At 46.6% G+C, this 27,444-nt stretch overlaps 4 protein-coding genes and 1 pseudogene across 9 annotated transcripts; 4 read left to right on the forward strand and 1 right to left on the reverse strand.

The window, feature by feature from the left end:
• The first annotated feature begins 554 nt into the window (after positions 1 to 554).
• LOC120709953 (serine/threonine-protein kinase STY13-like) lies at positions 555 to 4,808 on the forward strand. The gene is made up of 6 exons (XM_039995571.1): positions 555 to 1,097; positions 2,489 to 2,610; positions 3,285 to 3,481; positions 3,589 to 3,763; positions 4,038 to 4,172; positions 4,271 to 4,808. Exons 1-6 carry the CDS (start codon positions 785 to 787, stop codon positions 4,478 to 4,480), a joined length of 1,152 nt encoding a protein of 383 aa, XP_039851505.1. The 5' UTR covers positions 555 to 784; the 3' UTR covers positions 4,481 to 4,808.
• A 1,180-nt stretch (positions 4,809 to 5,988) lies between these two features.
• Positions 5,989 to 9,088, forward strand: LOC120709954 (5'-deoxynucleotidase HDDC2-like). Its single transcript, XM_039995572.1, has 8 exons — positions 5,989 to 6,393; positions 6,765 to 6,889; positions 6,997 to 7,034; positions 7,217 to 7,327; positions 7,417 to 7,496; positions 8,104 to 8,140; positions 8,449 to 8,490; positions 8,592 to 9,088. Exons 1-8 carry the CDS (start codon positions 6,130 to 6,132, stop codon positions 8,672 to 8,674), a joined length of 780 nt encoding a protein of 259 aa, XP_039851506.1. The 5' UTR covers positions 5,989 to 6,129; the 3' UTR covers positions 8,675 to 9,088.
• Positions 9,089 to 9,578: 490 nt separating this feature from the next.
• LOC120709955 lies at positions 9,579 to 11,172 on the forward strand (annotated as a pseudogene).
• A 2,167-nt stretch (positions 11,173 to 13,339) lies between these two features.
• On the reverse strand, positions 13,340 to 18,100 carry LOC120709956. Of its 6 annotated transcripts, none has more exons than XM_039995576.1 (9): positions 17,973 to 18,100; positions 16,143 to 16,254; positions 15,976 to 16,070; positions 14,991 to 15,116; positions 14,756 to 14,876; positions 14,579 to 14,663; positions 14,035 to 14,148; positions 13,903 to 13,942; positions 13,340 to 13,632 (listed from the first exon to the last, which is right to left on the reverse strand). In XM_039995576.1, exons 2-9 carry the CDS (start codon positions 16,228 to 16,230, stop codon positions 13,480 to 13,482), a joined length of 822 nt encoding a protein of 273 aa, XP_039851510.1. In that variant the 5' UTR covers positions 16,231 to 16,254; positions 17,973 to 18,100; the 3' UTR covers positions 13,340 to 13,479. The 6 variants fall into 6 exon arrangements, with proteins under 6 accessions (XP_039851510.1, XP_039851513.1, XP_039851508.1 ...); XM_039995579.1 differs by having other exon boundaries at positions 15,976 to 16,058; positions 17,973 to 18,097; XM_039995574.1 differs by lacking the exon at positions 17,973 to 18,100 and adding an exon at positions 17,318 to 17,536.
• A 3,797-nt stretch (positions 18,101 to 21,897) lies between these two features.
• LOC120709957 (AAA-ATPase At3g50940-like) lies at positions 21,898 to 24,260 on the forward strand. Its single transcript, XM_039995580.1, has 2 exons — positions 21,898 to 23,097; positions 23,562 to 24,260. Exons 1-2 carry the CDS (start codon positions 21,931 to 21,933, stop codon positions 24,093 to 24,095), a joined length of 1,701 nt encoding a protein of 566 aa, XP_039851514.1. The 5' UTR covers positions 21,898 to 21,930; the 3' UTR covers positions 24,096 to 24,260.
• Positions 24,261 to 27,444: the final 3,184 nt, after the last annotated feature.

Below are 27,444 nucleotides of genomic sequence, written 5' to 3' on the forward strand. Positions count from 1 at the left end.
ATAAACCGACCGGTCCGGTCAAACTGGCGCGGTCCGGTAACGGTTTACCGGACCGATTTGACCGGAAATAGGTAAAAACTGGTCAAATTCAAAATCGCATGTTTAATCGGTTCCGACCGGTTTACCGATCGGTTTGACTGGTAACCGGCCAAATTTAATTTTTTTTTGGTTTAAATTCAAATGCCCGCAAAGTATACTAAATAAATATTTGTATAACAAATTTTAGCCTAAATGAACTCTCCAATTCTCTTTTGTACTACTTTTACATTGTATTTGTATATTTTTATATATACGTTTTTTTGTTTAACTTCAAATTCCCGCAAACTATACTAAATGAACGAACTTTTGAGAAAATTTGACACCATTAGATTCGTCGCACCTTGAAGTATATTTAGGAATTTTTTTGAATTTTTTTATTTTTTTTAAATTCAAATTTGAATTTTGAATTTGGGCGGTACCGGAACCGGGCCGGACCGGACCGGTTCCCACCGGTTCGGTGGTCCCGCCGGGGCGCCGGGTCAGTTGCCTTCCCGTACCCCGTGCCTACTTCGGCAACCCGCTGCCCCGTGAGCTCACATGGAGACTCCCGCACGAACTCGAACCACCTCCGCCTCGCCACTTCTTCCACTTTCCCAGTAGCCGCCCGCCGCCACCACCACCCTCTGCGGCACCCAAACCACGTGAGCACTTCCGGCCGCGCCGCTCGCCCCCAAACAGCGTTCCTCCTGCCGCAGCCGCCGCGCGCCTCCACGGCCCTCTCCCGACTCCGCAGCTCCCACCAAGCATGAGGCAGCCCACCAGCGCGGGCGGCGACGCGGGGTTCGTGCGCGCGGACCAGATCGACCTCAAGAGCCTGGACGAGCAGCTCGCGCGCCACCTCGGCCGCCCCGCGGAGCGGGGCGTCGGCGGCCCGGCCTCCGGGACGGGGAGCCGCCGCGGCGAGTCCGCGAGGCTGGGCCCCGAGGAGCTCACGCCGCTGCGGCGGTGCCGGGAGGACTGGGAGATCGACCCCGCCAAGCTCGTCATCAAGGGCGTCATCGCGCGCGGCACCTTCGGCACCGTCCACCGCGGCGTCTACGATGGCCAGGACGTCGCCGGTATCGTCCCAGCATCCACACTACCTCCTTTACAAGTACACTTCTAAGTTCTAACACATACGCGTGCGGCAGCCATCGAGCCAAAGTTTCGATGTCCATGACATGTTCGATGAAATTCGCCATGCTAGATGCTACTTGTCATTACTTCTCCTGCCGTGCGCTGGACTTTTGGTCCTGAATCCTGAATCTGATCCATTCCTCCCCAGGTCCTTGGCAAACTTTGATGCATGCATCATTTTCTGTTCCCTGCTTGGAATAGTTAGCAGAATTGATCGTTAGATAGCAATGTCATTTGCCGTAGTTGGTTATTCTGGATGGTTTAGCGAGTTATTTTCGCCCGTCGTGTCGCCGGTGCTTTTCCTTGTCAGCAAATTGCTAAAGTTGATACCTCTGCTTTTGTCCATTCCATGGTGTATTCCGTGACTTCTGTTAGATAAGTCCCCTTAGCTTTTTGGCGTGTAAGCGTAACCTCCTCATGTGATCCGAACCAACCAACAGTTAAAGGTTTTGCTAGGCGTGATCCATGTGTTCATGTCATGATGAGTCCCTGTGAGTCAGGAGGCTACAGAATAAAGCGGCTGATTTTTTTTAGCCAAGGGTTGCCACTTGCAATTGTCGTTGCACTTTTCAGGGGACCATGGAAACTGCAAAGCATTTGAACCGGGTTAGTGTTTCAACAGAAAAGAAAAAGAAAAGAAAAATGCACTGAATTTTGCCGCCAGGAATATAAATAGCAGTTTGGCATTGTCCCGCTAAAGTATAACCACATGACTCACGAGAAAGCAGATGCAATCTGTATGTCCACAACTTTATCACCCTTTGCATGCTGCCGTCTCGACATGGTTGGTCACAAGCTAATTCAGTTCATTTATATTCTAAAAGTGTGATTAGAATGTCATACCAAATGCTTCTTAGGCATTCATCACCTCACTCATTGATTGGCTTGTTTCGCGTTTACTTGCTACTTTGGTTGTGCTATTGAATTAGCTTCCTCGCTCCACAAAGTGCCTCTCATCTGTCACTCTACTTCCCTGGCTGCTTCATGCTCTTGTTAGGCCCTTTTCCATTTTTCGACACCAGGCTTACATCCTTCACAAAATTGCTGTTTTGATGTGTACAGCAAAATGCATCCTATTCGTCAAGAATGTGCTACCTTTGGTCCCCATCAAGTGCCAACCTACACGGATTTGGAATGCTCTTTGTCCATCCTTATTCCTTAAGCAGTCACTGTTGTAACTTGTAACTCATCCATTGTCACCAATATGGATTAGAATGGACTATTAAATAATAACTTGATGAGTTTGTATTAATTGTTCAGCGTAAGAAACTTCATGTTTACCGTTGGAACTTCCATTTTTCAACACTGATTGTTAAAGGTTGCCATTTTCCAGTAAAATTGCTTGACTGGGGCGAGGATGGTCATAGGTCAGAACAGGAAATTGCTGCACTCAGAGCAGCATTTGCACAAGAGGTTGCTGTCTGGCACAAGCTTGATCATCCAAATGTTACTAAGGTAACAGTTGCCTGAAGAAGCCCTTTTTCGCTCCCCTTCGAACTTCATAACTCACTCTGCTGATATCAATACTTCAATAGTTCAATTCAGTTTTTGTTTATGTTTGTTTCATAGAAGAGTCTAGAATTGCTGTCTGACATTATCAATGGCAACCCCATGGTTAAACTTGGTTACTAGCACATAAGATATCTATTGTGGCATAACAAAATAGCTTGTCTCAATCATCCCTGTGCCATCAGTCTTGACATTGTCCCCATGTCTGGGTATCTGACAGCATAGTGATGGGCATGTTATCTTGATGCTCTAACTGTCATAATTTGTTTCAAAACAAGCCATATATATATGACTATATGTCAAAGCTAGTCATGTAACCACTGGTAAGGAACACTAAAACTTTTTTTGTACCATCCAGAGATTCTAATTTTTAAGAAGAGTAGAAAATTGCATTTGGTTTTATGACATCAATTTGCCTGTGTATGCTATGAGAAGTGATGTCAACATGGTAGCAAATTTACCTAGCAATATATAGAAGGCTTTACTTTTTTTTTCATCTGTAAAATTCATTGTGGATTGTTGACTGCTATTATTACTTATTCCAGTCTCGGTGCTGAATGTAGATATCTTTCTAATCGCAACTTGCTTTCCTAACAATAACTTGAACTCCTATCTGACAGTTTATTGGGGCTATAATGGGTGCAAGAGATTTAAATGTACAGACGGAAACTGGACATCTTGGCATGCCTAGTAATATTTGCTGTGTTGTTGTTGAGTACCTTCCTGGAGGTGCACTGAAAAATTTTCTGATAAAGAACAGGAGAAGGAAGCTTGCCTTTAAAGTTGTGGTCCAAATAGCTCTTGACCTTGCCAGGGGGTAAGTAATTGATTGTTTTTGTTTACTGATGTTGGCCTGAAATTTTGTTGTTCTGTGTTTTCAGTCTTGGAAGATATATATTTGACCTGACCTCTTTGTTTCAATAGATTATGCTACCTCCACTCTAAGAAGATAGTGCATCGTGATGTCAAGACTGAAAATATGCTTCTGGACAAAACGAGAACTGTGAAAATCGCTGATTTTGGCGTTGCTCGAGTTGAGGCTTCAAATCCTAGTGATATGACTGGCGAAACAGGGACACTTGGTTACATGGCACCTGAGGTACTTGATCCATAACCATCAGCTTTGTTTTCTCAAGTCTAGAATTGAGCATCTTGCTTGATCATTTTGCATGAATACTATATTTAATTAAGTATAGGAAAATGTGGCTGCATGGCACAGCACTATACCTTGTTTAGAGAGTTGAAATTGCAAGATCCTGTCACCTCTAATAATCTCTTCTTTGCTATTTTCTCTTTGAAGCCTCACTTTCCATTGCTTCAAACCGCAGTTTATCATCATCTGTAAGGCAGCAGGCTTACATTGGCAAATGCAGGTTCTCAATGGTCATCCTTACAACAGGAAGTGTGACGTTTACAGCTTTGGGATCTGCCTGTGGGAGGTATACTGCTGCGACATGCCGTACCCCGACCTTAGCTTCTCAGAAGTCACTTCTGCTGTTGTTCGTCAGGTAAGAAGGCATATGCCTCCCTGCTGCTGGTTCCAACTCGTTCCTGGAAGCCTCAATCACTGAAACAGAACCTTACGATTCCCGTGATGTGCGTACAGAACCTGAGGCCCGAGATACCGCGCTGCTGCCCGAGCTCGCTAGCGAACGTGATGAAGCGGTGCTGGGACGCGAACCCGGACAAGCGGCCCGAGATGGCGGAGGTTGTGTCCATGCTGGAGGCGATCGACACGTCCAAGGGCGGCGGCATGATCCCGACGGACCAGACGCAGGGCTGCTTCTCCTGCTTCCGCCGGTACCGAGGCCCCTGACGCTGCTGCGACCCTGGTCGTGGTAACCTGGCGAAGTGACGGCTGTTGGTCGCTAGTAGAACTCGGTGTAAAATCTAGTTGCAGAACAGGCTATAATATATAAAACGGAGAAGTTTCTCTCGGGTGTAAATGAATGGGCTGTTCGACGTCGTCCCTGTATGTTTGCTGCGAGTTCTAATGCCTGCTGCACGTTAAGGTCAGGCTTGGAGAGGATCACTGTGGCCGAGGAAATTTCGTGGCCGTGACGTGAAACAGGCTTATGTACTCTTGGATTCACCATCTCTACTCTTTACATACATAATGTTGATATATAATGAATAACATGGAATCTCTTTCTTACGATTCTTGCACCAAAAGATGGCCAACTAAAGTGGCCACGTCGCCGGCCGATCTAGGCCGTCGGATCGAGCATGTGGACGGAGTGTAGCTTTTTTTGCAAAAAAACCCTCATACTTAAGTGAAATCAATCCATAGTCATACTTCCTATCTCAGTTTATTTTTCAAAAAAACCCTCAACTTTTACCAAAATCAACCCGTAGTCCGTGCCTTCTTATGGGCTTATCTTTTTGTCTTGCTGGGCCGACTTGTCTGGAATGGGCAAAAAACGGCCCGTGAGACTCTTCTCCTTTAATACGATTTTATTTTTTCTTTTTAAATTAGAGATCTTTCAAAATTCATACAAAATCATAGAAAAATCATAAAAATATCAAGCCAATTTTGATGAGTTTCTAATGACTAGATCTATGCATTAAACTTAAAATATCATATGATTTAGTGTACTTTATTTTGCATATGAACTAAAAAAATATCTCCTCCATCTTAACAAAAAAAAATCTAAAATCAAATCCTATAAATCCATACCCTTTTTCTTACTCTTTGTTTCCTGGCTCTTTTATTTAATGCTAACATGTAGTACAAATACTTGAACATAAATAATCACATGTGTGTGTATATATATATATATATATATATATATATATATATATATATATATATATATATATATATATAGCATAGTACTTCACTATATATGGTACATGATATTCCGTACATTCGCACATACAAGTACATCATGTCACACATATAAATACTTAAAATGAAGATACACAAATAACATAATATACTTGTAATATATGCCGTAGATATAAATATATAAACACGCATAGATATATATAGCGACAGCTACATCGACACATAACTAACCTACGTACTCATCCAATCACCCTAACTCTAAAACACACACTGGCCATACGCGGCAACGCCGCGATTATTTCTAGTTAGATATGAATCATCATCATCCGGATATCATATCACGCTGGAGCAAAAGTTTTACTTTCTTGCTAGTAACGTGTGCGAGCTGTGAAATTAAAACGTGTCTCTGCACGCGTCTTCTCCTTTGTGTTTTGTACACGGTCGGTCGGATGGTCACGAGAGGTACGGCGTGTAGGGCGGGACGGGCGTCCGATCCCAGCACCCTCGCCTCTCGCGCACCGGCCTACCCCGCCCGTGTGGCGTCCGCCTGTTCCCCAGGAACAGAGGAGAGGCGCGGAGCGAAACAGGGAGGGGGCAAAGGAGCCGCCGCCCGCCGCCGTCGCCGTCGCCCTTCGGATCCGGAACCCAAGCCTCCCCGTCTACCGGAGCTCTCCAGGATGGCGGTGATCTCGCGGACGCCCTCCCAGCCCGCGGCGCGGGGCCTCCTGCGCCGCACCCCGCCGCGCATCCTCCCCGTCGAGCGCGCGCCGCGCCGCCTCGACCTGGCCGTCCGCGCCGTCTCCGGGAGCCCCGGGCCGGGCGGGTCGCCGGTTCCCAGGCGGTCCCCGGCGCCGGCGGACGCCGCGGCCGTGGCGCCGGCCTCCGCGCCGTCGTCGGCCTCCTCGGCCATCGATTTCCTCACCCTGTGCCATCGCCTCAAGGTACTTCCATACGTCCGTGACCGTGCTCGTCGTAATTAGTCGCCCTTCGACGACTGCTTGGCCTGCGATATCTGGCGTTTCCTGTAACTCATATTCTGTAGGATCACGCTAGCGATACCCCAATTTTTGTAAGAAATTCTGGGGCATTTGATTATTTGCCACTCTCTCAGGGTGTCATTCCGAATTTCGGAAGAGTGCAGATAAAGTATCATGCAATTGCGCTTCGCTCTGCATGTGCAATGATTTGGATTAATTCATGCCCCCTCGTTTCTTATTACTATTTTTTTTGTAAGGATGCTCCTTGCTTCTTTGGTGCTTAAATCCGTCATGTCGCACGATTCTGATGCTTAGTACTTTTGTTTATTCTTCAGACCACTAAAAGGAAAGGATGGATAAATCATAGCATCAAGGGCCCTGAGTCTATTGCTGATCACATGTACCGTATGGCCTTAATGGCTCTGATTGCTGGTGACCTTCCTTCTGCGGATCGAGAAAGGTGTGTTTCTTCAAGCGATTGTTTTCTTTTTATCAGATTTCCTTTGTCATTTGTTAGTTTTCTATGCTTTGTGCTGACAACCACTATACTTTTCTTTCTTAAAACAGGTGCATCAAAATTGCTATTGTGCATGACATTGCTGAAGGTAGGTCATGTACACCATTCATTACACAAACTGTTGCTGTGTTGTCTATTCAATTCGATTATATGATCTCATGAACTGCACTTCATCTGCCAATACCTTGTCAGCCTAAATGCCTTTTTCATCCACAGTAGTGGATCTTCAGTTAAGTACAACTCAAATATTCTAACAACTTTGTTTAACAGCTATTGTTGGTGACATTACCCCATCGGATGGTATACCTAAGGCTGAAAAAAGCCGGCGTGAACAAGCAGCTCTAGATGAATTGTGTGAAGTTCTTGGTGGTGGTCCAATAGGTTTGTGTCGAATTTTTGTGTTAAACGTTCATGTAGAAATTTCCAACACAAAATAAGAAAAATCAATGATAATATTTGTTGTTTTGCAGCTGATGAGATCAAGGGGCTGTGGGAAGAATATGAAAACAATTCTTCTATTGAAGCCAATCTTGTAAAAGATTTTGATAAAGTAAGCAAACAATTGTTTTCTTTTCTGTAGTGTCTACTTGTATCTTCTCTTCAAAATCTCTACAGATAAATAAAGAAAAACAGAATAATAGTTTGAATTTTACTGCATTCATTATTTCATTATCAAACTTGTATATCACTATATCGTCCATCATTTCTAGAATACGTGTGGTTTCCAGTAGCTACCAGGATTGCCATTTTCACCACTTCTCTAGGGTATTAACTCTTGGGTAAAATCATTTTAAAGTCCCTGCATAACAGATTTCACTTGTAATCGGTTTGTTGACCTATACTGTCCTTTCAAGAGTTTGCTGAAATAGTTAAATGTTTGTATTGGCATGGGCATAATAGATGATCTTGAAGGGCCCTGTTTTCCAAGTGGGAATTTACATAAATTTGTCAGACTTTCGCATCTTCAGAGCATACAAGTTAGCTGTTGAATAATTATTATTACTGGTTACAGGCATGATATTTGTTAGTACATATTGTCATGCATAGTATTAGAGTTAACTTCAGTGAATTTTATTTTATTTTATTCTATTCTTGTTTGTTCTCTTCTTTCTGATGCTTGCGATTTGAGATTTTACTAGATCATTTATTGTTTTCAGGTGGAAATGATTCTCCAAGCATTAGAATATGAGAAAGGTATGGACCTTTTAGTCAAATAATGAGCCAGTCGTTGTTTTGCCTAATTGTGTGTGCTATGCTATACATTCAATCATAGGTTAAATTGCGTGTTGGCATGGAAATAATTCGGTATTATGAAGTATAGATGATAGAATAGATTGTCATGACATTTTAAAGATATTATTGTTGACGTATCGTCATTGTTTTGTATGGGGCTAATAACTTTGCACTTCACATTCTTTTCCTATGTTCTCATTTTCTTCACCTTGTGCACTAGATGTGCTAATATATTCTTTTTCTGCTTCATGTATCTTGAAAATTTGCAGAACATGGCAAAGTGCTAGATGAGTTCTTTCTCTCCACTGCTGGTAATTTGATTGCTGTCACATAACTCATGATTGCCAAGGTGACAACAAAACGTATCCAGCTGTCTCCTGTCTGCTAAACATTCACTTAACCTGTATTTCAGGCAAGTTTCAGACAGAGATTGGTAAGAGCTGGGCTGCTGAAGTGAACGCAAGGAGAAAGGAGGGGTGCAAAAAGCAGAAGTAGGAGCGTCTGACCACCTTCATAAAACCACCATGGAAAATTGTCGTCGAGATGAATGGGGCGGTCTGGCTGGCAGTTAAGCAAAGCCCAGAGTCGTCTCCATAAGCCAACTTCAACAGTGGCACTTAACTGATTACCATGGAAGTCCAACTTTAGTAAGGAATAACGGGAGGGGAATGGAGGAAAATCCATCGATGTTAGTTTGGTTATAGCTGAAACATGAAAGGTTTGAAATTGCAAGACTTGCGGAAGGGGGTAAGAAAGACTGTAATGTTTTGTTCTAGCGAGGGATAAGATACGTTTTTTTTTGTTAGCTCAGGGAATAATGAAAATGTGGTGGTGTTTGCCGCTCCCCGTGTTCTTTTCCCTGCCCACATGAAATTGATCTGGATTTGACCACCAGTCGTAATTTTCTTTTATCCGAATCTTACATTTCGCTATGGCATTCTCAGCTTCTGATGGGAGGTTTTCTGATGTACCAGTACCACATTTGCCCGTTAACACTGCGTGTCGGCTTGGGCGTTAACGTGAAGATAAATGATTTATTTATTTTTCCTAGGCTAGAAAAAAAAAGAGAGAGAAAATGCCACTGACTAGTTACTCCCTGGTTCCAATCCTGTTGCATAGTTAAGCCGGCCCATGAAGATGGTGTGCAAAATAATGAATGAGACAGGCCCAAGATAAATATCTGGTGGGTCTTGGGCTCAAGTAGAACGGGCCTGCCTCTACGAACTGATGATCGCATGGAGGATTTGGTCTGGGCTGCGACGGCCCAAAGCATCGCGTGATTCGAATCGGGTGCCATGCCAGCCATGCCAATGCCTGGGCTGCTTCCTGCTGGCATCTTGCCTGCTGCGCCACCATACCATGGCAGGCAGAGAGAGAGAGAGAGAGTTGATGAGGAGGACAAGACGACAAGCTAGCAAGCCTCCCAGGCAGAGGCTTCTGTTCCAAACCTCTGGCAAAAGCAAAAGCGAACGGAAAACCCCTGCTCCTGCTGCAGTGCTTCTTCAATCTCCATCCCCCCCTCCTCCTCCATTCCTCAGGCGAGAATGACGATGCCGTCCTCCGCGCCTCCTCCGCCGTCCTGGATCATCCTCGGCGCCATCCCGCGCGTCTCCACCGACCTCTCCCTCGACCTCGCGGCGCCCCCGCGCGTCTCCCTCCTCACCATCCCCAAACGCATCTTCCCGGCGGACGAGGGTGTCACCAACCCCCCCAGGATCCTCGCCGCCGACCCCTCCGGCCTCCTCCTCCTCCTCCACGCAGACCAGGGACGCGCCACGGGCCCGACCGTCATCGACCGCCCCAACCACCCATCCTTCTGCTGGCGCCAGTTCGTAGCCGGGTACTTCGTCCTCAACGCCGCCGACGCCGACGCCGACGCCGCGCTCCCCCTCCCCGAGCCCGAACTCATCATGAACGCCAGCCACCTCGGCATCATCGCGTCCCCCACCGCCTACATGGTCGCCGAGCTCCAGCCCTTCGTCGGCGACGACCACGCCACCCTCCTCTGCTTCTCCTCCGACGTCGGCGAGTGGGTCGACAAGACCGTCAGCTACCCGCTCCAGCCCCGCCCCTTCTCCTCCCACGCCGTCCTCTCGCTCCACGGCCGCCTCTGGTGGGTCGATCTCTCCTGGTGCATCCTCGCCTGCGACCCCTTCGCCGACAACCCGCGCCTCGACGTCCTCCAACTCCCGCCGCCGGCCAAGCCGCTCAACTACGGCCAGGCTGCCGGCGTGCTCGACAGGTACCGCGCCGTCGGGGTCAGCGACGGCAAGCTGCGCTTCGTCGACATGTACAGAAACCGGGACCCCACCACTGGCGCGCTCCAGGTCACCGTCTGGACGCTGCCGGACCCGGACTCCACCTAGTGGGCGCTGGAGCACCAAGCCAGCTTCCACCACATCTGGGCTCATCCCACCTACAAGGCCGCCGGGCTCCCCGCCAAGATCCCCGTCCTCGCGCTCATCCACCCCGACAAACCCCGCCGTCGTCTACTTCTTCCTCGACCACCACCTCTTCGGCGTCGACTTGCGCGACCGCACCGTCGTCGCCTGCGACCTCTACCACCTCGTCAACCCGCCCACGGATCTCGTCTCCACCAGCTTCGTCCATGCCTGGCAGCTGCCAAAAGCTCTAGTTCACTCCCCTACCCCAGGCCCAGGTAAAATTTTTACTTCACTTGCATGCTGCTGTGCTGGGCACTCTCCTCCGCTCCACTTATTACTTGCATACAAATTTAACTTCTCAGACAAGCAAGTAGACAAAACGCAACCCCAGCAAAAATGGAAGCTTTTCTTCCTTGGTCTTTCATTCAGAAAAAGGGCAATTTTCATCATGTAAATCTTATTTTGGCCTGATGTTATATATAGAACGACTGCCACTTTCATGTATATGGAGATGTTTCTTGGTACTAGTAGTCTATTGCTAGGCAGTTTTCTCTTGTGTGATTTGGTAAAAGGATAATGGGCAATTTCATAAACATTGTGGTTCATGTATGCCATGCAAACAACATATTCACTAATTACAAGTGAACAAATGAAGGTAACTTTTGTATTGTCGATACATGTTTACTTGATGAAGAAAGGCTTAATTCTTTTGTGGATGCAAACTTGGAAATTGATGTTCTACAAATGGCAAACTGGAACACAATTAATGTGCTCCTTTTGTGGCTTGCTCATATCTCGACATGTGTCTTAATTATCGTACATTTTCTCTCTCTTGAAATTAGATGAAATCTTAGTATATATGCCCATATTTGAAATCAGCTCTTCTTACTTATCACCTACTGAAATAGCTTGGTCACATCTGATGATCTGAATAATTGAAGAACCCTTTGTAGGATGGATTCCTAATGTAACCATTAGCTGCTTTTGTATTGTTCCAATTTCTAATGGTATCAGTACACAATAACCTGTTTATTTGCATGTTCGCTATATCTTCACTATTTCAGCTGTTGCTTTATTTGATTTCTGTCCACTGAGGTTGGACAAAGTTGCTCGACATTATTATGCCATCTGATTAGTCATGTTAGTTGTTGGATATACTGCACTATAAAACAATTCTTGCATTAAGTGGACAATTGAACATTTTTGGGTATTCTTTAATTTGGCTGGCTTCCCTTCTTTACCTGGCAACATCTGTTCTGCTTTTGGGAAATCTGCTGGCATGTAAATTACTACTCACAAGCTCTTATTGTAATTAGGATGCTTCCCTACTTACTAATTATTTTTACTCCAATGTATTGCATCATATCAATGTTTTCATATGTCTGACTCTGCTGAGTGAATTTTTTGAAAGCACACCTTTGACTGAGCATTCATTATATTTCAAGCTGATTTCCTCTATATTCTTTTCAATGTTCTGGAAATTATTGCCTTTTCAATCCATTTGTACAGTTTGGTCATAAGCAAAGATACTGTCTTCAGTTAGTAGCTGCAGCATCAATGTATAATTTTGTTTAATAATATGGCATAAAACTCATATATCCTGCATTAGTGATTGCTGTCTGTTTTGTTGAGTACATGCATGTTTCCAGTCGGATTGCATTCGTAAATTAAAGCATGATTACTTTTGAAAATAAATATGGGATGTTGTTAAGTTGTAACTAAGAAAGATATTATTATGTGTTTAAAGGTTTTGCTAAGGAGGATACTGACAGTGGATCGAATGGCGTGGATATCTGATATGAACACCCGAAGTTAGGGGCCAGGAATAGTGGTTATCCTTTAGTTCCTGCAGGTCGAGGATACATCAAGTTACTTTTACTAGAGCAGTGTGGCACATTTGACGAGGCTCGCAGTAGACTAGAGACTTTAATTTTGTGATGGTTTGGCATGGTTTGGTGGTTGCTTTCATTTGTTGTTGGTAGTGGTACTTGGTAGAAGTTGCCAAGAAAACAGGAAGGCCTGAAAGAAAGCAGCAGAAACATTTGCCTCTGAATGTGAATTTTGAGTGATTGCTGCCGGTTTTATGATGAATCTTGAAGGGTCTGTGGTCAAACCAGTTTTGGACGTATGTCCTTGTTTCATCTTGTTTATAATAATTGACTGGAATCGCATGTTACTCCATACACTATATTTCCAAATATTTTGAGGCGCAGCGCAGGCAAACTGGCAAAGCAAAAGGCAGTGTTGTACTCTGAAACTACTGACAGATCCCTGGCTCGCTGCCCCTGCTGCGGTGTATCCAAAATCCAATTGGAAGTATGTGTATAAAAAGTCCAATTTAATTGGGTTTGCATGATCTTTTTATTATGGTCGGAAGCTTTTGGATGATCGTTTCTTTGATTGAAAGGTTTTGCATGAACCAGTAGCATTGCTTTGTTTTTTTTTCTTTTTGAACGGAATAGTATTGCTTTGTTTGCAGTCACGTGGTCTTTCGATTTGGGCTGTACCAGCTCGTCGAGCTTAACGAGCCAGCTCGATCTGCTAACGAGCCAAGCCAACTCGTTATCTTAACGAGCTCGATCAAGCCGAGCTGAACCGGCTCGTTATCCAGCGCTCCTGTAAGGCTATAACGTCGATGGCGGCCCGGAGAAGGCTACCAGCCTAACCACCACTACCGGCTTCGGGAAAGTCGGATCTATGAATCAAATTCTGGAGTGTGTTGTTCGTCCATGGAATTCCAAAGGAGTCATGATCATACTAGCTAAAAGTTATCAGCTCAAACGAACTAGTAACACATCACTCACAAGCATCAACTTTCTATTTCAAAGATTCATCATTTGGTCAACTATGAAATGCCACCAAAAACATACTTTCATCTCTTTACATGATTAATGCATAACGCTGCCGCATTCATCCCTACCTGAACCACCATCTCATGCCAGCATTTATCGGGTCATGAAGGAAAGGGGTGTACCGGTGGATGTAGGGGTTGATTGTCCGCCCAATTTTAAGCCAGATAGCTCTATGATAACCAGCGGTGAAGGGAGAATGGTACATGAGCTTCAGCAACTGCAGCACCAGGAAAAGAGAATAACATTGGAATTTAGTGAACCGTCTTATTCTGCAAATGTTATAAAGCCTACAGGTAAATTTGTGAGACATTCTAAACTGTGGCAAAGGTCAAACACAGTTAGGGCCAGCCATGCAGAGGAGCGCGTGCATGCGCACACCCACCCCCTAATGTGCAATGACAAATTAACATATCACACACAGCATAATAACAATCTTCTGTTAGGTATACAGCACTATTTATAAAGCAGTGGACCTCCATTAACTAACCTGCCAATACATGAATGTTTGCATAGCATTTCGTTGTCGTCTGCACAGGTAGAGAAATAATAAGGATTGAAAGTTAAGAATAGGAGAGGGGAGGGGGATGAAAAATTTATGAAAAGGATAGGATCAACTCACGAGAACAGAGACAGGATCAAAAGGAAGCCCAACAAAATCTCTGCATTTGAACGTAGAAAGTGGACTGCAGTCATATTGGCCTCAACCCATGTACAGGGCTGCTCCAAGTATGTCCTGCAAATTAACACATTTATATGTGATAAATTTTACCAATCTGGTTAACGGAGAAAATATTATTTTCGTTAGGACAAAAAAGGGACAGGTATTACACTACATGACACAAAAGCTGATATTTTGCATTTCTGTTTTTGCGTTTTACAACTAAGGGATGAGGGGTGTTCAACTATTGTATTTGTAGTTGGCAAAAATTGAAAAAATCGCTAAGAGAATGGGTGCATAACCAGAGTGAAGAAACTGCCATGTTACAACCTTTAGGAATTTACTCAGAAAAGATGAAAGAAACCTGCTATAGTCAGGATGAAACCAAGTTAGCCGCACAAAGTATGACTAGGTACGGCATATCTAATCTATTGTTCTTCAATCCTAAAAGCTAACGACTACAGCGTGAACTATAAAACTCTAGAAATCCATCAAGTTCATTTACCTGTATAAAGATGAACTAGTAAAATGGCGCCGTAGAAATCTGGCAACATGTTCAAGTGCCCAACAAATTACAGGTACCAAAGCAACTGACAGAAAAGAGTAACTCATTATGCGCAAGGAAACTCGGATAGTTAATAATGTAACTGAGCTTCATGTTAATGTAAATTCTTATGCTTACGCTTCAAGTGCAGTTTAGATGTAACAAACATAAGGCAGTACATGAATGGTATAAAATCCTTTGATGATGTTACATGATGACACCATGCCCGAACAGCCTGCAAATTTCCTGCTCGGGGTATCTGATTGATAGGAAAATGGTATATTAGTATAGCACATTTGATTTAAATCGTAAAAGAAATATAACATGAGGAGGACTAAATAGTGATTAAAAAATTCAATTTCATGTCACATACCCTGTAAAAGGCAAACAAAGCATAGCCCGTTGTGCATGTTGTGCCAAGAAGTGACAACCTATATCCCTTGTACTGAAGAGATCGTGGTGCCAATGGAAAGATGCCAATCAAGGCAACAATAAGGACCTGTTAGACAAATAAGAAAATCAATTGTCTATGACCCAGATAAGATGGCAATATAGTAGCTACATTATTTTAGACAGATCAATACTAAACATTATTATAGCCCACTACTGGCAGAGAAGCATTCATAAATGAAACAAGCACTACTGCATATTGGAGAACTGATACTGATAAACTGTAGATACTGAGGGTAAAGTCGAGAATACATTGATAGTATGATAGATACCACAGAAGTATGCAGTATAGCTTGCTAAGAGTAGTCAAAGAAAACATTACTAGGTGCAAGTGACATAAGTCCGTGTTTGAGTGATGTACATTGAAGATCACAATATCTTCTAGTACTTCTACAGCACATAAACAAAGTGGCTGCTGCACGTCGAATGTTTTATTCAACCAGTACGATATAAGTTTGTTACTTGATAACATGATTAATGAATCTTAATCATTTATTCACTTATGAAGAATTCTAAAGCTGGATTTCTATCAGTCGTTCAGTCAAAAGAGAGCTTTAGAAGAAGACATGATTATTGAATCTTGATCATTTATTCACTTATGAAGAATTCTAAAGCTGGGTGTCAAAAGAGATCTTTAGAAGACATTTTCTCATACAATGCTGGATGTCAGAACTGGCTAAAATAAACTATGATTAAGTAGGTCAAGCTAAGGTCTTAGTTCCACAATTAAGCTACTGTTTTACAACCTTTCAAATAAGATTATTTTTTAAAAAGTAATATCCTTTGCTTAACTCCAAGAAGCATACCAATTGACAGAAAATTGAAACTTTCAGAGATAAATTGCTTTCAGAAATTTTATATGACAATACAGTCGCTGCAAAAACAACTCTTCATGTAAGAATGTTTACCCAAGCATTAACAGAAAAATGTAAGGACCGCTGGTCCAACTGCAATGATAGTCTGCTTCGCGCCGGTCCAGCTGAATTAGTGCCTACAAAACCCACTGTCAAATGAAAACGACGTAAGAAAAGAAGAGATGGTAACTCAAGAGTTACAGCGATATGCTTCTTGTCACCTGGATCAGGAGGCCTTGCATTTTCACCAGCTGAAGTAGATGCACCACCTGAAGATGCCGAGGGCTGGGTAGAGGTGGTTGAGGACATTCCTTCTACAGGTAAATCAGGATCCTGTATCCAAAAGTCAGCAGATAAGCTATCATAGAACCATGTTATGCGTATCAAATGCAGATATATTTCCAAAAGGATGTAGACAAAATATATTAATTTACTGATGACAAATGAGCTGTAATGCCAATGCTACAGAATTTTGTTGAAGGGGGGGTAAAGTTGATACATAATACTTAGCAAATAGGCAGTCATCAATCAAACTGTTTATGACTCAGCCTGTTAGTTGACCAATGAGAATTGACACAATGTAAAGCACAACCAAAAGCAGCATCAGATACTCTGCTCTCTTACTGAAAGCTATCCTAAATCAATTGTTGACTGGATTACTGAGGAGGCATTCAGTCATATTTCAGATTACCAGAAGATGAACAGATGGTCTCAACAATCCATGGCAAGATAGTACAGTGACCCAGAGTTACTTTGCAGAGCTAATCAAAAGTCTAAACCCATCACAAGGAGCAGGTACTAAACCAAAATAGAACCAAAAATAACCTTTCATGAGTCTCTTCAGCAGTGGGATGTAAAGCAGTCGGGCTGTCAGTCACCTGCTACAGTTTCAGTTCAGGAAACCTTGACCAGAGAGCACGTCCCCCCCCCCCCCCCCCCCCCAAAAAAAAAAAAACAGAGCGGATGACTCTGAAAGATGCGATACCCACAACGAGGCAAGCAAGAATGAACTGAATTGGTTAGAGAAAAGAGGGGAAGGCGAACTATTTCCTCCGCCCCGCCCATCAAACACAAATCGCCTGCTTCACCACAAGCTGGGAACCGGCCAAGGGGGAAGGCATCAGCAAAGCAAAACGAGATTCTGACGCCTCCCTCCACCCAATTCTCTCTGAAACCAGAGTCTCGCTCAAGATCCCCCTCACGCGTCACCATCCCCATCTTTTTTTGCAGAAAAAAAAATCACGGCCAAAGAACTCAAGGCTTGTGCGGCGGTGGCGGAAGCAGCGGCGGCACTTGTGCGCAATGCGGGGAGCCAAATCAGATTTGGGGATTTGCACCTGCCGAATACAAATAAGGCAACCAGAAGAGGAGGAGGGAAATACGCAGCAAACCTAACCTGGGTAAAATAATTTCGGCCTGCACTGTTGGAAGAGAGCGCCAATCGCGGGTTCCGATGCAGGCCAGGCAGCAAGGGAGAGAGAGGGGGGGGGCGCCCCCTCCTCGAATCTAAACTTGGCAAGACTCCGAAGCAAAGGCGCAGCGGCACGGGGACAGAGGAAGACGACTGACCCCTCCTGTCTCCCCCTCCCCGTCTTCTTCTTTCTCAAATTCCACCTCTGAAATTTCCTTGGCGATGCAGGCCGTTTAATATTCGTTGCGATGGCCAGTAGACCCCCACAGGGCACAGGGACAGGGCATGAAAGCAACAGCAGCAGCACGGCAGCAGCGCCCCCGGGAGGGCCGGCCCCGTGATTACGGGCAGTTCAGGGGGTGAGATCGCAAAACCGGATGGGTTCCGGGATTCCTCTTTTTTTTTAATGCCTTTTTGTGTGGCCGAGAGAAGAAACGAAAGGGATGCAATTCGAGCGGGACAGCAGCAGCGACGAAAGCAACCGCACCAGATCTTGAAAATTCCCGAGCGAGCGCAAGCGCCCGGCGGTGCGGCGCCATGGCCGGCGCGGGAGCACTTCCGATCCGAAATGCGGAGCCGAAAGACGGGAGAATTGCGGCGCGGAGTGGAGTGGGAGTGGGAGTGGGAGTGGTGTACGTACGACGAAGCGGCGGTAGAACTTGTGCTGGAGGTGGGCGCGGACGTAGGGGTCGGTGAAGAGGTGCGGCGGCACGGCGGAGCTCGCCCGGTACTCCGCCCACCGCGGGTCGCGCTCGTAGTCGTACGCCGCCGCCGCCGAGCCCCGTTGGCGGAGAGCGTCTCCGGGACGGAAATACACTACAATAGTAATAAATACACACGTAAAATAAAGAGGAAAAGATTCTCTCTATTTAATGTCCCCCATCAATGAATATTACAGGGGGTATTTATAGGTGGTGTTATGCCTTCCATATATCATTACTCTTTTACCCTCTTACAACGGTCATATTCCCTTAATATTCCTGGACGTACATGTGATTTCCCTATTACAGTGTAGGTGCGGTACAGCTCAGAAAGGCCCACAACCCCAGACGGTCCTCCTCACCCCATTTGACGAAGACCGCAGGGCCTACTGACCACTCCCTATCATGATGCTGGCGCCGCCCGGTTTTCGCCTATCTTCGCGTTCCGACCCGAAGAATAGCGAAGACGGGTCACCTCCGTGCTTGCTTCTGGCGTCGGCTTCAGTGCTCTTGGTGTATTGTCTTCGCCTTCCGACCCGAAGGCAAGCGAAGATGGGCCACCTCCGTACTTGTTATTGGCATCGGCTTCAGAGTCTTTGACTTCTTGTCTTCATGCTCCTTCGGCGACCGGCCCGAAGGTGGTGTCACCAAGCCCCTGTATGGCCAGGACGAGGAAGAAGCCTCGCCCATTCGCTCGCGAGTCCAGGGCGGCCCGCGGAGGGGTCTGCGGCCTGCGGCAAATTTTGGTGCGCGCCGGCCGCGGGTGCCACGCCGCTCGAGGTGCCGTGCCCATACTAGTCACCGTGTTCGGCAGGCTGGAGTTGGAGGCTGGAGCTGGAGTGATGTGAGGGAAAAATACTGTTACTTGGCTGGTGGCTGGAGACTGGAGCTGGAGTGATGTGAGAGAAATACTGTAGAGGCTGAAGTCTGGAGACCAGCCGAACGCAGTGTGCAGGCAGACATCTCGTGGGTCGATTTCCTTTTCTCTCCCCACTTTTCCTGCCTTTTGGCCCAGTGGCCGCAATCCTTTCCGCCCCATTTCAATTGTACGACAAATCCTTTGAATTAATTTTATACTATACTTTGCAGCCTGAGGCCTAAAATATTTTCTGATCCTTCATTCCGATCACCGTGTTTTAACGTCTACTGGGACTTGGATTCATCTGCATGACCGTCGGGATGTCCTCGTTTTATTTTCTCCACTCACGCGGTCATGCCAACCACGCACCTTCAGCTAGCCATTACGAGATTCGCGACTTCCTTTTGAAAATAAAATTGCAGATTTTTTTCACCAGTTAATGTATTTGTTTTGCATCTCTCTCTATATTTGCCCTACTTTTCTACTCTATATAGCTTCAACCCTTCAACTTCATTCACCACTAACCGGTATCACCACGGAAATGGTTCCCCTGCAGGTTAATGTAGAGGGATAGTTTCACCGATACGTATGCCCGCTTGCCACTAGATTCACATGTCAGCTATACGAGTCCCTCTGCCGTAACTGCGCAGAAGACTCATGTGTTACCATATTCATTCAGATGAGGGATAAACATAAACCAGGACACGTTAACAACCAAGCGGGACAACGACATGTGCCCATACTGCAATAGGGGGTTTGTCACTTTCCATATGTATTCATGATTTTTATATTTTACATATCAGTCTATCTAATTTTGAATAATCATGTAGCAAAAATATTTTCTTTTAAGAAAAAAGTCATGTCCAAGAAGAAAATATTATGTTCAAGAAAAAAGGATGTTCCTTGAAGAAAAGGAATCATCTAAGTGTACCCATACTTTGGTCTGGTAGTTATTTCCCATATCCAATAGTCGAATTCGTTAAAGTTTATTTCAGAAAAATGTAAAGGTTTGGCTTCAAAATAGAAGAATAATTCATTTATGTCGAGACTTTCTAGGTAAAATAAAGAAAATGTTATGCCATACGGTATATTGCAGAACAAATGGTCTAAAAAGTGACCAACAAGACTCATATCCATCAAGCAAACATGGTGAGTTTTTTTCCTATGAAGGCTAGATGCGGGACGTTTTTTGTCTCGAAGAAAGGAATTCTTTTTCCCTAATTCAATAGAATATATAATAATTTTTTTGACTTTTTTTGCAAAATACTCGCGATATTTCTTTACATGTTCGTGAAGCACGCATTGGCAAGAGATAATTTTTTTTGGAAAAAAATATGTTCGTTAAGCTGAATGCCGGGGTCCTTATGGAAAGGAACACGAGGACCGGAGAAGAAGACTCACCGGCATCAAAAGTGAGGTAATTTCAGTGGCTTCTACTCCATCCCCTCAAATGTAAAGTATTTTATTTTATTCTAAGTCAGAGTAATCTAAGTTTGATCAAATTTATAGATAAAAATATTAACGTCTAACACATCAGATAAGTAAATTCTAAAAATATAATTCATAATGGAGATAATTATTATTATTTCATGTTCAGAATATTTTTAGTATTTTCTATAAATTTAGTTAAATTTAGAACAGTTTGACTTAAGACAAACTAAAATACCTTATATTTCAGAATAGAAGATTATACCATACTCAATTTGTTGCTCTTATTAAAATGTCCTGGGTATGGAGTTTTTACGCCGAGTGGTAGATTGATTGAAGTGATTTACACGGATGTTCCGTGGAAAAGAGGCAAAGAAACTAGTCAGCAGGTCAACTAGTCAACACCCATTAATGGGAACATATCAGGTGCAAACCAACCTCTCTGTACAAACTATAAAAACTTCAATCTGGACCATCAGATCAACATCCAAGGGGAGGATGCAGAGAGGTGGGAGGGGGGATTTGCAAAAGTGTGATTACCCAATCCAAGGGCTGGTCCAGATTGTAAAAATTACCCAATCCTCTGTACCTCTTAGATGTTGATCTAATGACTTAGATTGTAATTTTCATAGTTTGCACAGAAAAGTTAGTTTGCACCCGATATGTTCCCACCATCTCTTCTTTACAATTCTTGGACCAAAAGATGGCCAACTAACGTGGCCACGTCGCCGGCCGATCTCGGCCGTCGAATCGAGCGCGTGGACGGCCCAGATCGAGCGAAGCGTGTCCTTTTTGCAAAAAAGCCCTCATACTTAAGCGAAATCAATCCGCGGTCCTACTTCCTCTCTCAGTTTATTTTTCAAAAAAACCCTCGACTTTTACCAAAATCAACCCGCAGTCCGTGCCTTCTTATGGGCTTATCTTTTGCCTTGCTGGGCCGACCTGCCTGGAATGGGCCAAAAACGCCCTGTGAGACTCTTCTCCTTTAATACGATTTTATTTTTTCTTTCTAAATTAGAGATCTTTCAAAATTCATACAAAATCATAGAAAAATCACAAAAATACCAAATCAATTTTGATGAGTTTCTAATGACTAGATCTATGCATTAAACTTAAAATATTATATGATTTAGTGTACTTTATTTCGCATATGAACTAAAAAAATATCTCCCCCGTCTTAACAAAAAAAATCTAAAATCAAATCCTATAAATCCATACCCTTTTTCTTACTCTTTGTTTCCTGACTCTTTTATTTAATGCTAACCCGTAGTACAAATACTTGAACATAAATAATCACGTATATACATATAAATAGCATAGTACTTCACTATATATGGTACATGATATTCCGTACATTCGCACATACAAGTACATCATGTCACACATATAAATATTTAAAATGAAGGTACACAAATAATATAATATACTTGCAATATATGTTGTAGATACAAATATATAAACACGCATAGATATATATAGCGACAGCTACATCGACGCATAGCTAACCTACATACTCATCTAATTACCCTAACCATAAAACACACACACTGGCCATACGCCATAACGCCGCGATTATTTCTAGTTAATTCATAAACGCTGGTAAGGCAAACATGGCCCAATCACCCAACCAACTCCACGAACAACTCAGGGAGACAGCGAGTGATCCCCGTACCAACTCCGCACACGTTGACGAATCGGGGCCTCCTTTCTTCCCTTTGTGCAGCCAATCCCAATCTCCGCGCGGAAGCTTAATCGGAGCACCGCGGAGATCGGATCAGCAAAAACCACCGCGTGCAATGGCATCACCGGCGAACGGAGCGCTGGAGCGGTACAAGAGCGCCATCACGGCGGCCACGTCCGTGGTGGGCGCGGCCATGCTGCTGCGCCGCCTCGTCGCCGGCGTCCTCCCGGCCGGCGCGCCGCCTCTGGTCGGCGCGCTGCTCCTCCTGCCGCCGCCCTCCGCCCGGCGCCACGCCGTGGTCATCGAGGAGTTCGACGGCGCCTTCTACAACCGCGTCTTCCTCGCGGCCAGGGCGTACGTATCCACGCTCCTCGCCGCGGCGCCGACCGGCGCGCCGTCCGTGGTCAAGGCCAGCCTGCCGCGCGGCGCCGGCGCGGAGCAGATCACGCTCGCCATGCGCCCCGGCACGGCCGTCGTCGACGTGTTCCGCGGGGCGGAGCTGACGTGGCGCCTCAGCGGCGGCGGCGGGCGGCGCCGGGCGGAAGGCAGCGCCGGGGAGGCGTTCAGGCTCAGCTTCGACGCGCGGCACAAGGACGTGGCGCTCGGTGCGTACCTGCCGTTCGTCATGGCCCGGGTCGAGGCCATGGCGCGGGAGCAGAGGCAGGCCAAGCTGTACAGCAACGAGTGGGGCAAGTGGCGGCCCGTGAGGCTCCGCAACGCCTGCACGCTCGCGTCGCTGGCCATGGACGCCGCGCTGCGGCAGGACGTGGTGGACGACCTGGACAGGTTCCTGGGCCGGAAGGGGTACTACGAGCGCACGGGGCGGGCGTGGAAGAGAGGTTACCTCATCCACGGCCCGCCCGGGACCGGCAAGTCCAGCCTCGTCGCCGCCATCTCCAACCACCTCCACTTCGACGTCTACGACCTCGACCTCGGCGCCGTCCGGTCCAACACCGAGCTCAGGAAGCTGCTGATCCGGATGAAGAGCAGGTCCATAGTGCTGGTAGAGGACGTCGACTGCGCCTTGGCGGCGGCGCCGCGGAGGGAAGCTGACGGAGGCTCCGATGGGAGCAGCCCAGCTTCCAAGCACCAAAAGGTTAGTCCATCACAACTGAAGATGTAACAAGCCAACAAGGCACAATCCACTCTCCCACAGCAAACACGAACAACCCCCCCCCCCCCCCCCCCCCCCCCAATTTTTTTTTAAATTTCCCGTAGTGCAATTTTAAGTACGGGCCAAGGGCCTTTTTAGGCAGAACTTTGGTTGAAACGATAACATTTTATTTTATACGTAATTTTATAAGATGATGATAAAGCCAACCTTTAATCTTTTTTCTGAAAATCTGTGGTCGTGGCGCTCGCATGCGCGTAGCTTTTTGAAAGAAAGCAGCAGCCGAATTTACACGACCGCACTTACACTTCATAGTCACTGCCCACTAGTCCACTACAATATGGTAGAGTAGAACTACACCTGACAGCACTAACAAACAAATTATTGAGCCTCCAACTCTGTCGCTTACCCAACTGCGCGCCAACGACGCCGTGCACCGCGCGATGCAGGTCACCCTGTCCGGGCTGCTCAACATGGTGGACGGGCTCTGGTCGAGCAGCGGCCACGAGCGCATCCTCATCTTCACCACCAACCACATGGACCGGCTCGACCCGGCGCTGCTCCGGCCGGGCCGGATGGACAGGCACATCCACATGGGCTACTGCGGCGCCGGCGCCTTCAGGGAGCTCGCGGCCACGTACCACGGCGTCGGCGACCACCCCCTGCTCCCGGAGATCGAGGCGCTGCTGCGGGAGGTGGACGCGGCGCCCGCGGAGCTCGCGGAGAGGCTGCTGGCGACGGACGACGCCGGCGCCGCGCTCGAGTCGGCCGCGAGGCTGCTGAGGGACAGGAAGGCCGGGGTCGAGGAGGACGGCGCCGGGTACGTCAAGCAGAAGCTGCACGCGGGGCCGAGGCGCCCCCGCCCGCGGCCGGCGCCGGCGCCGGCGCCTGGGCGTGGCGCGAGTGCCGCGAGGCGGGTGGTGCTCGACGAGGAGATCCTGCTGGGCGTCTCGCGGCGGCAGGGGCGCGGCTCGGGGCGGTGAGGCCGCGGCGCTGGAGTGCGCGCCCCAGGACGGGGACGGCGGTAGACCCCCCGCACGCGTGCGTTCCGAGTCGAAGTAGAAACACAGTGTATTATGGTTGTGGTTATATATATATAGTAGGTCTATTAGATACCTGGGTTGAATAAACTATTGAGTACCCGAGCCCGCCCACCGCGCTCGACCCCCGCACCCGACCCGAACGCTCGCGCCGTCCTCGACCCACGACCGAGCGAGCGGTTCCCCCGCGACCGAGCGGTTCCCCCCCTCCCTAGCTCGCAGATGCACAGCGCCGTCGGGCGTTTCCCTGCGCCCGCCCCGCCCTGCATCGCCGGCCAGCGCGATTCGCTGCGCCGTCGGCGTTCGTGCCGCCCGGCGAGCTGCCGCGCCTGCTCCCGCCGGCCCTAGCCGGCCATCCACCGTTGCCGCCTCCACCCGGGCGTTCGCCCAATGCAGCAGGGTGCCCCCAGGTCGCGAGCAGATCCCGACGGCGCTCCCTCCTCCCGTTCCCGACGCCGCCGCTCCTCCCGACGGCACGCTCCCTCCTCCCGCCGTTGCCCCTCCCTCCCGATGGCACTCCCCTCCTCTGACGGAGCTCCCTCCTCCCAGTTCGCGATCCATTTCGCGACACCGCTCCGCCGGAATCGGCGCTGCGTGCATCGAGCTTCCTCACCACGCTGAATCTCCGGTTGCTTGCACTGGACCCGCGGAAGCAACACACGGATCTCGTCTACACGGACTCCACCTGCTGCCCCAGCCATGGGCAGTCTGGCACTCATCAGGTAGATCCTGCCCCTGATGGTTCAGTTGTTTGCGCATATTTTTTATAGCTAGTCACCCAACTCCGCCTCGAGCCCTCGACTGCGGCGGCGAGGTGATTGTGGCGTCATTAGCACTGCCTCTGTTTTCTCCTGCCGGCACCGCCGTAGGACAGCTAGATCCAGGTTAATTGCATCAGAACCCATTGTTCCAGACTTTGGAATTGAAGGAAGCATCGACCGAAGGTAATTGCAGAGAGGAATTCTTTGATCCTACGAGTGACAAATGGATTTCCAATCCTAATGTTTCTTTGTCGCTTGCAGTCAGAGACCCTCTCCGAAAATAGAAGGAGCTGATCTGTTGATTAATTGTGAGCATAATCTCCCAATCTGAGCATCTAGTGTTGGATTTGCCGGTGGCCGTCATTATCGTACCCGTGTTCGATCTCGCCCGCATCAGCGGACCACTCTTGGACACCTAGTTCCTCGTTTTTCTCCACTGCCGTGCTGACGATGCCACCTTGGCGCCTCATCCAACTGTGCGACTCTGTAGAGGCGCATCGGAGCAGCGACAGCGGTAAGGGAGAGGAGAGACATACTGGCTAGTGTATGTGCTTTAGACTTAAGGATCCACATCCATAAGGTATATCGTGGTTGAGCAGTAGGGGTTCTTGGTTTGGATTGATTAATTTTCATGTTGCGTTTTCCGGTAGATATCTCTGCTCATGCTTAGATATGAGTGAATTCATTTCTTTTTGTTCCTTCCGACTTCCGTGCTATGATACTATTCCTTCCCTGCTGCAAGGCTGCAAATTACTTACTATAGGTGAAGAAAGTTTTGGGATGCAGGTGAAGGATTTGTGTGGTCGATTAGGGCTATGGTATTGCGGTGTTCATTCTGTTCTTGCAATTTATTATGCTATCGTGGAATTTAATTTCACATGGCAGAAACATGTCCCTGCATATGGGGTAATCATGTCCACTCGTTCAGCTCCTAATTTCCATTTGCGATCTTAAACTCTTCCTAAAAAATATATCCCTTCATTCTAAATTTGAGTTAAGTTCTTATTAATCTTTCTACTATATATGTTGCTTATGTTTCCCATGTGATCTATCCAGTAACATCGTTTTATCTGTCACTCTTAGTCCCATTGCATTCAGAAACAACAGTTTGGACTATTCGTTTTTTAGTGAACTTATACTCTGGAAATTAATTAGTTGTTTACTTTTAGTCCATGCCGGCACATTTACTTGTTGATACGTTTGTTCATATCTGCTGATATATTCTGTCATGAGTTCATATCTGCTGATATATTCTGTCATGAGACCATTACTGCTGCTATATCTGCAGAACTTTTTGAAGCATCAGCATTAATTATTGTCACATTCCTTTATTGTCAGGTACTTGGAACAGAATGGGCTGAATGCTTATTTGAACAAGTACAGAATTGAGCTTGACCATCAGCAAGATCAAGAGGCAATAGTATTCGCTTCATCTTTGTACTTGTAACATGTCTTGATGGCGTCATGATTCCGTAAGAGCTCCAAAGAGCATAGAGAAATTAAATCTCTCTTAGTTATTTTGTTCCAAGTGTTCTTCGCCTGATGGAGATGTCTGGTGGAAACACGGAACAATGATATGGCAGGCAAAATTTTGTTAGTGTTGTGTTAACCATGTAGGGCATGTTTGGAATACAATATGTAAGAATTTGCAGGAACCTTTACAGCTGTACCAGAAATTATGAAGAACCACAAGAATCGATGTGGCTTGTACAAGTAAATTATTTAGGAATATTCCATGTGATCCTATATGCTGCTCTTTGTCTCTGTATTATTGTCTCTGCAATCGACTATATCAATTAATAAGAAGGATAGATACTAGCTAGTACTAGAGATAGCTGACCAGTGGATGGAAGGAAACAAATGCACGTTCCACAGCAAGGAGTCATCGCGGTTGAAATTAAACTTGCTGCCGGTCAAATTATTGCCAGCCCCCTGTTAGTTAATAATAAGCGAGCGAACGATCTAGCTAGCCTCCAAAATTTGTCCAGTACTATGGCCTCCATTTCTAGCTGCAAATAAATCGATCAAATTGGAGCAGCCATCATCTCATATTCTCATCGATCAAGCAGATAGAGCTGCTTGTTAATTGACATGATGGCACCGGCGGCGATCAGTAGCTCATCCAGCAGGAAGCAGCAGGACATCACCTCGCTGCTGCTGCTACTGTGGTTGGGCGTCGTTGTTGTTCGGCCGGCGGCGGCGTGCGGCGGGCACCCGTGCACGATCGCAGATTCCGGTGTCGGGAATGGGAGGATGGAGCGTCGTCGTCCGGGATACTGATGAAGAAGGCAGCCTTGTTCACGAGGCCGAAGAACGCCTTCAGCCTCCTGACCTCAGCTTCACAGATGAAGGTGACCTTGGTCACCACATCCTCTAGCAGGAGGTTGGCAAAGAGTGTGTAGTCGGTGATCTGCAGGCCGGGGTTGGCGCTGATGTACGTGCTGAACGCCACGGCGGTTGTGTCGGTGTTGACCTGGATTTGCAGCAGGCCCTACGGGAACACGATGAGCTCGTCCTTCCTCCTCACCGTC

This window comes from Panicum virgatum, chromosome 5K, assembly GCF_016808335.1.
Source record: "Panicum virgatum strain AP13 chromosome 5K, P.virgatum_v5, whole genome shotgun sequence".
NCBI lineage: Eukaryota > Viridiplantae > Streptophyta > Magnoliopsida > Poales > Poaceae > Panicum > Panicum virgatum.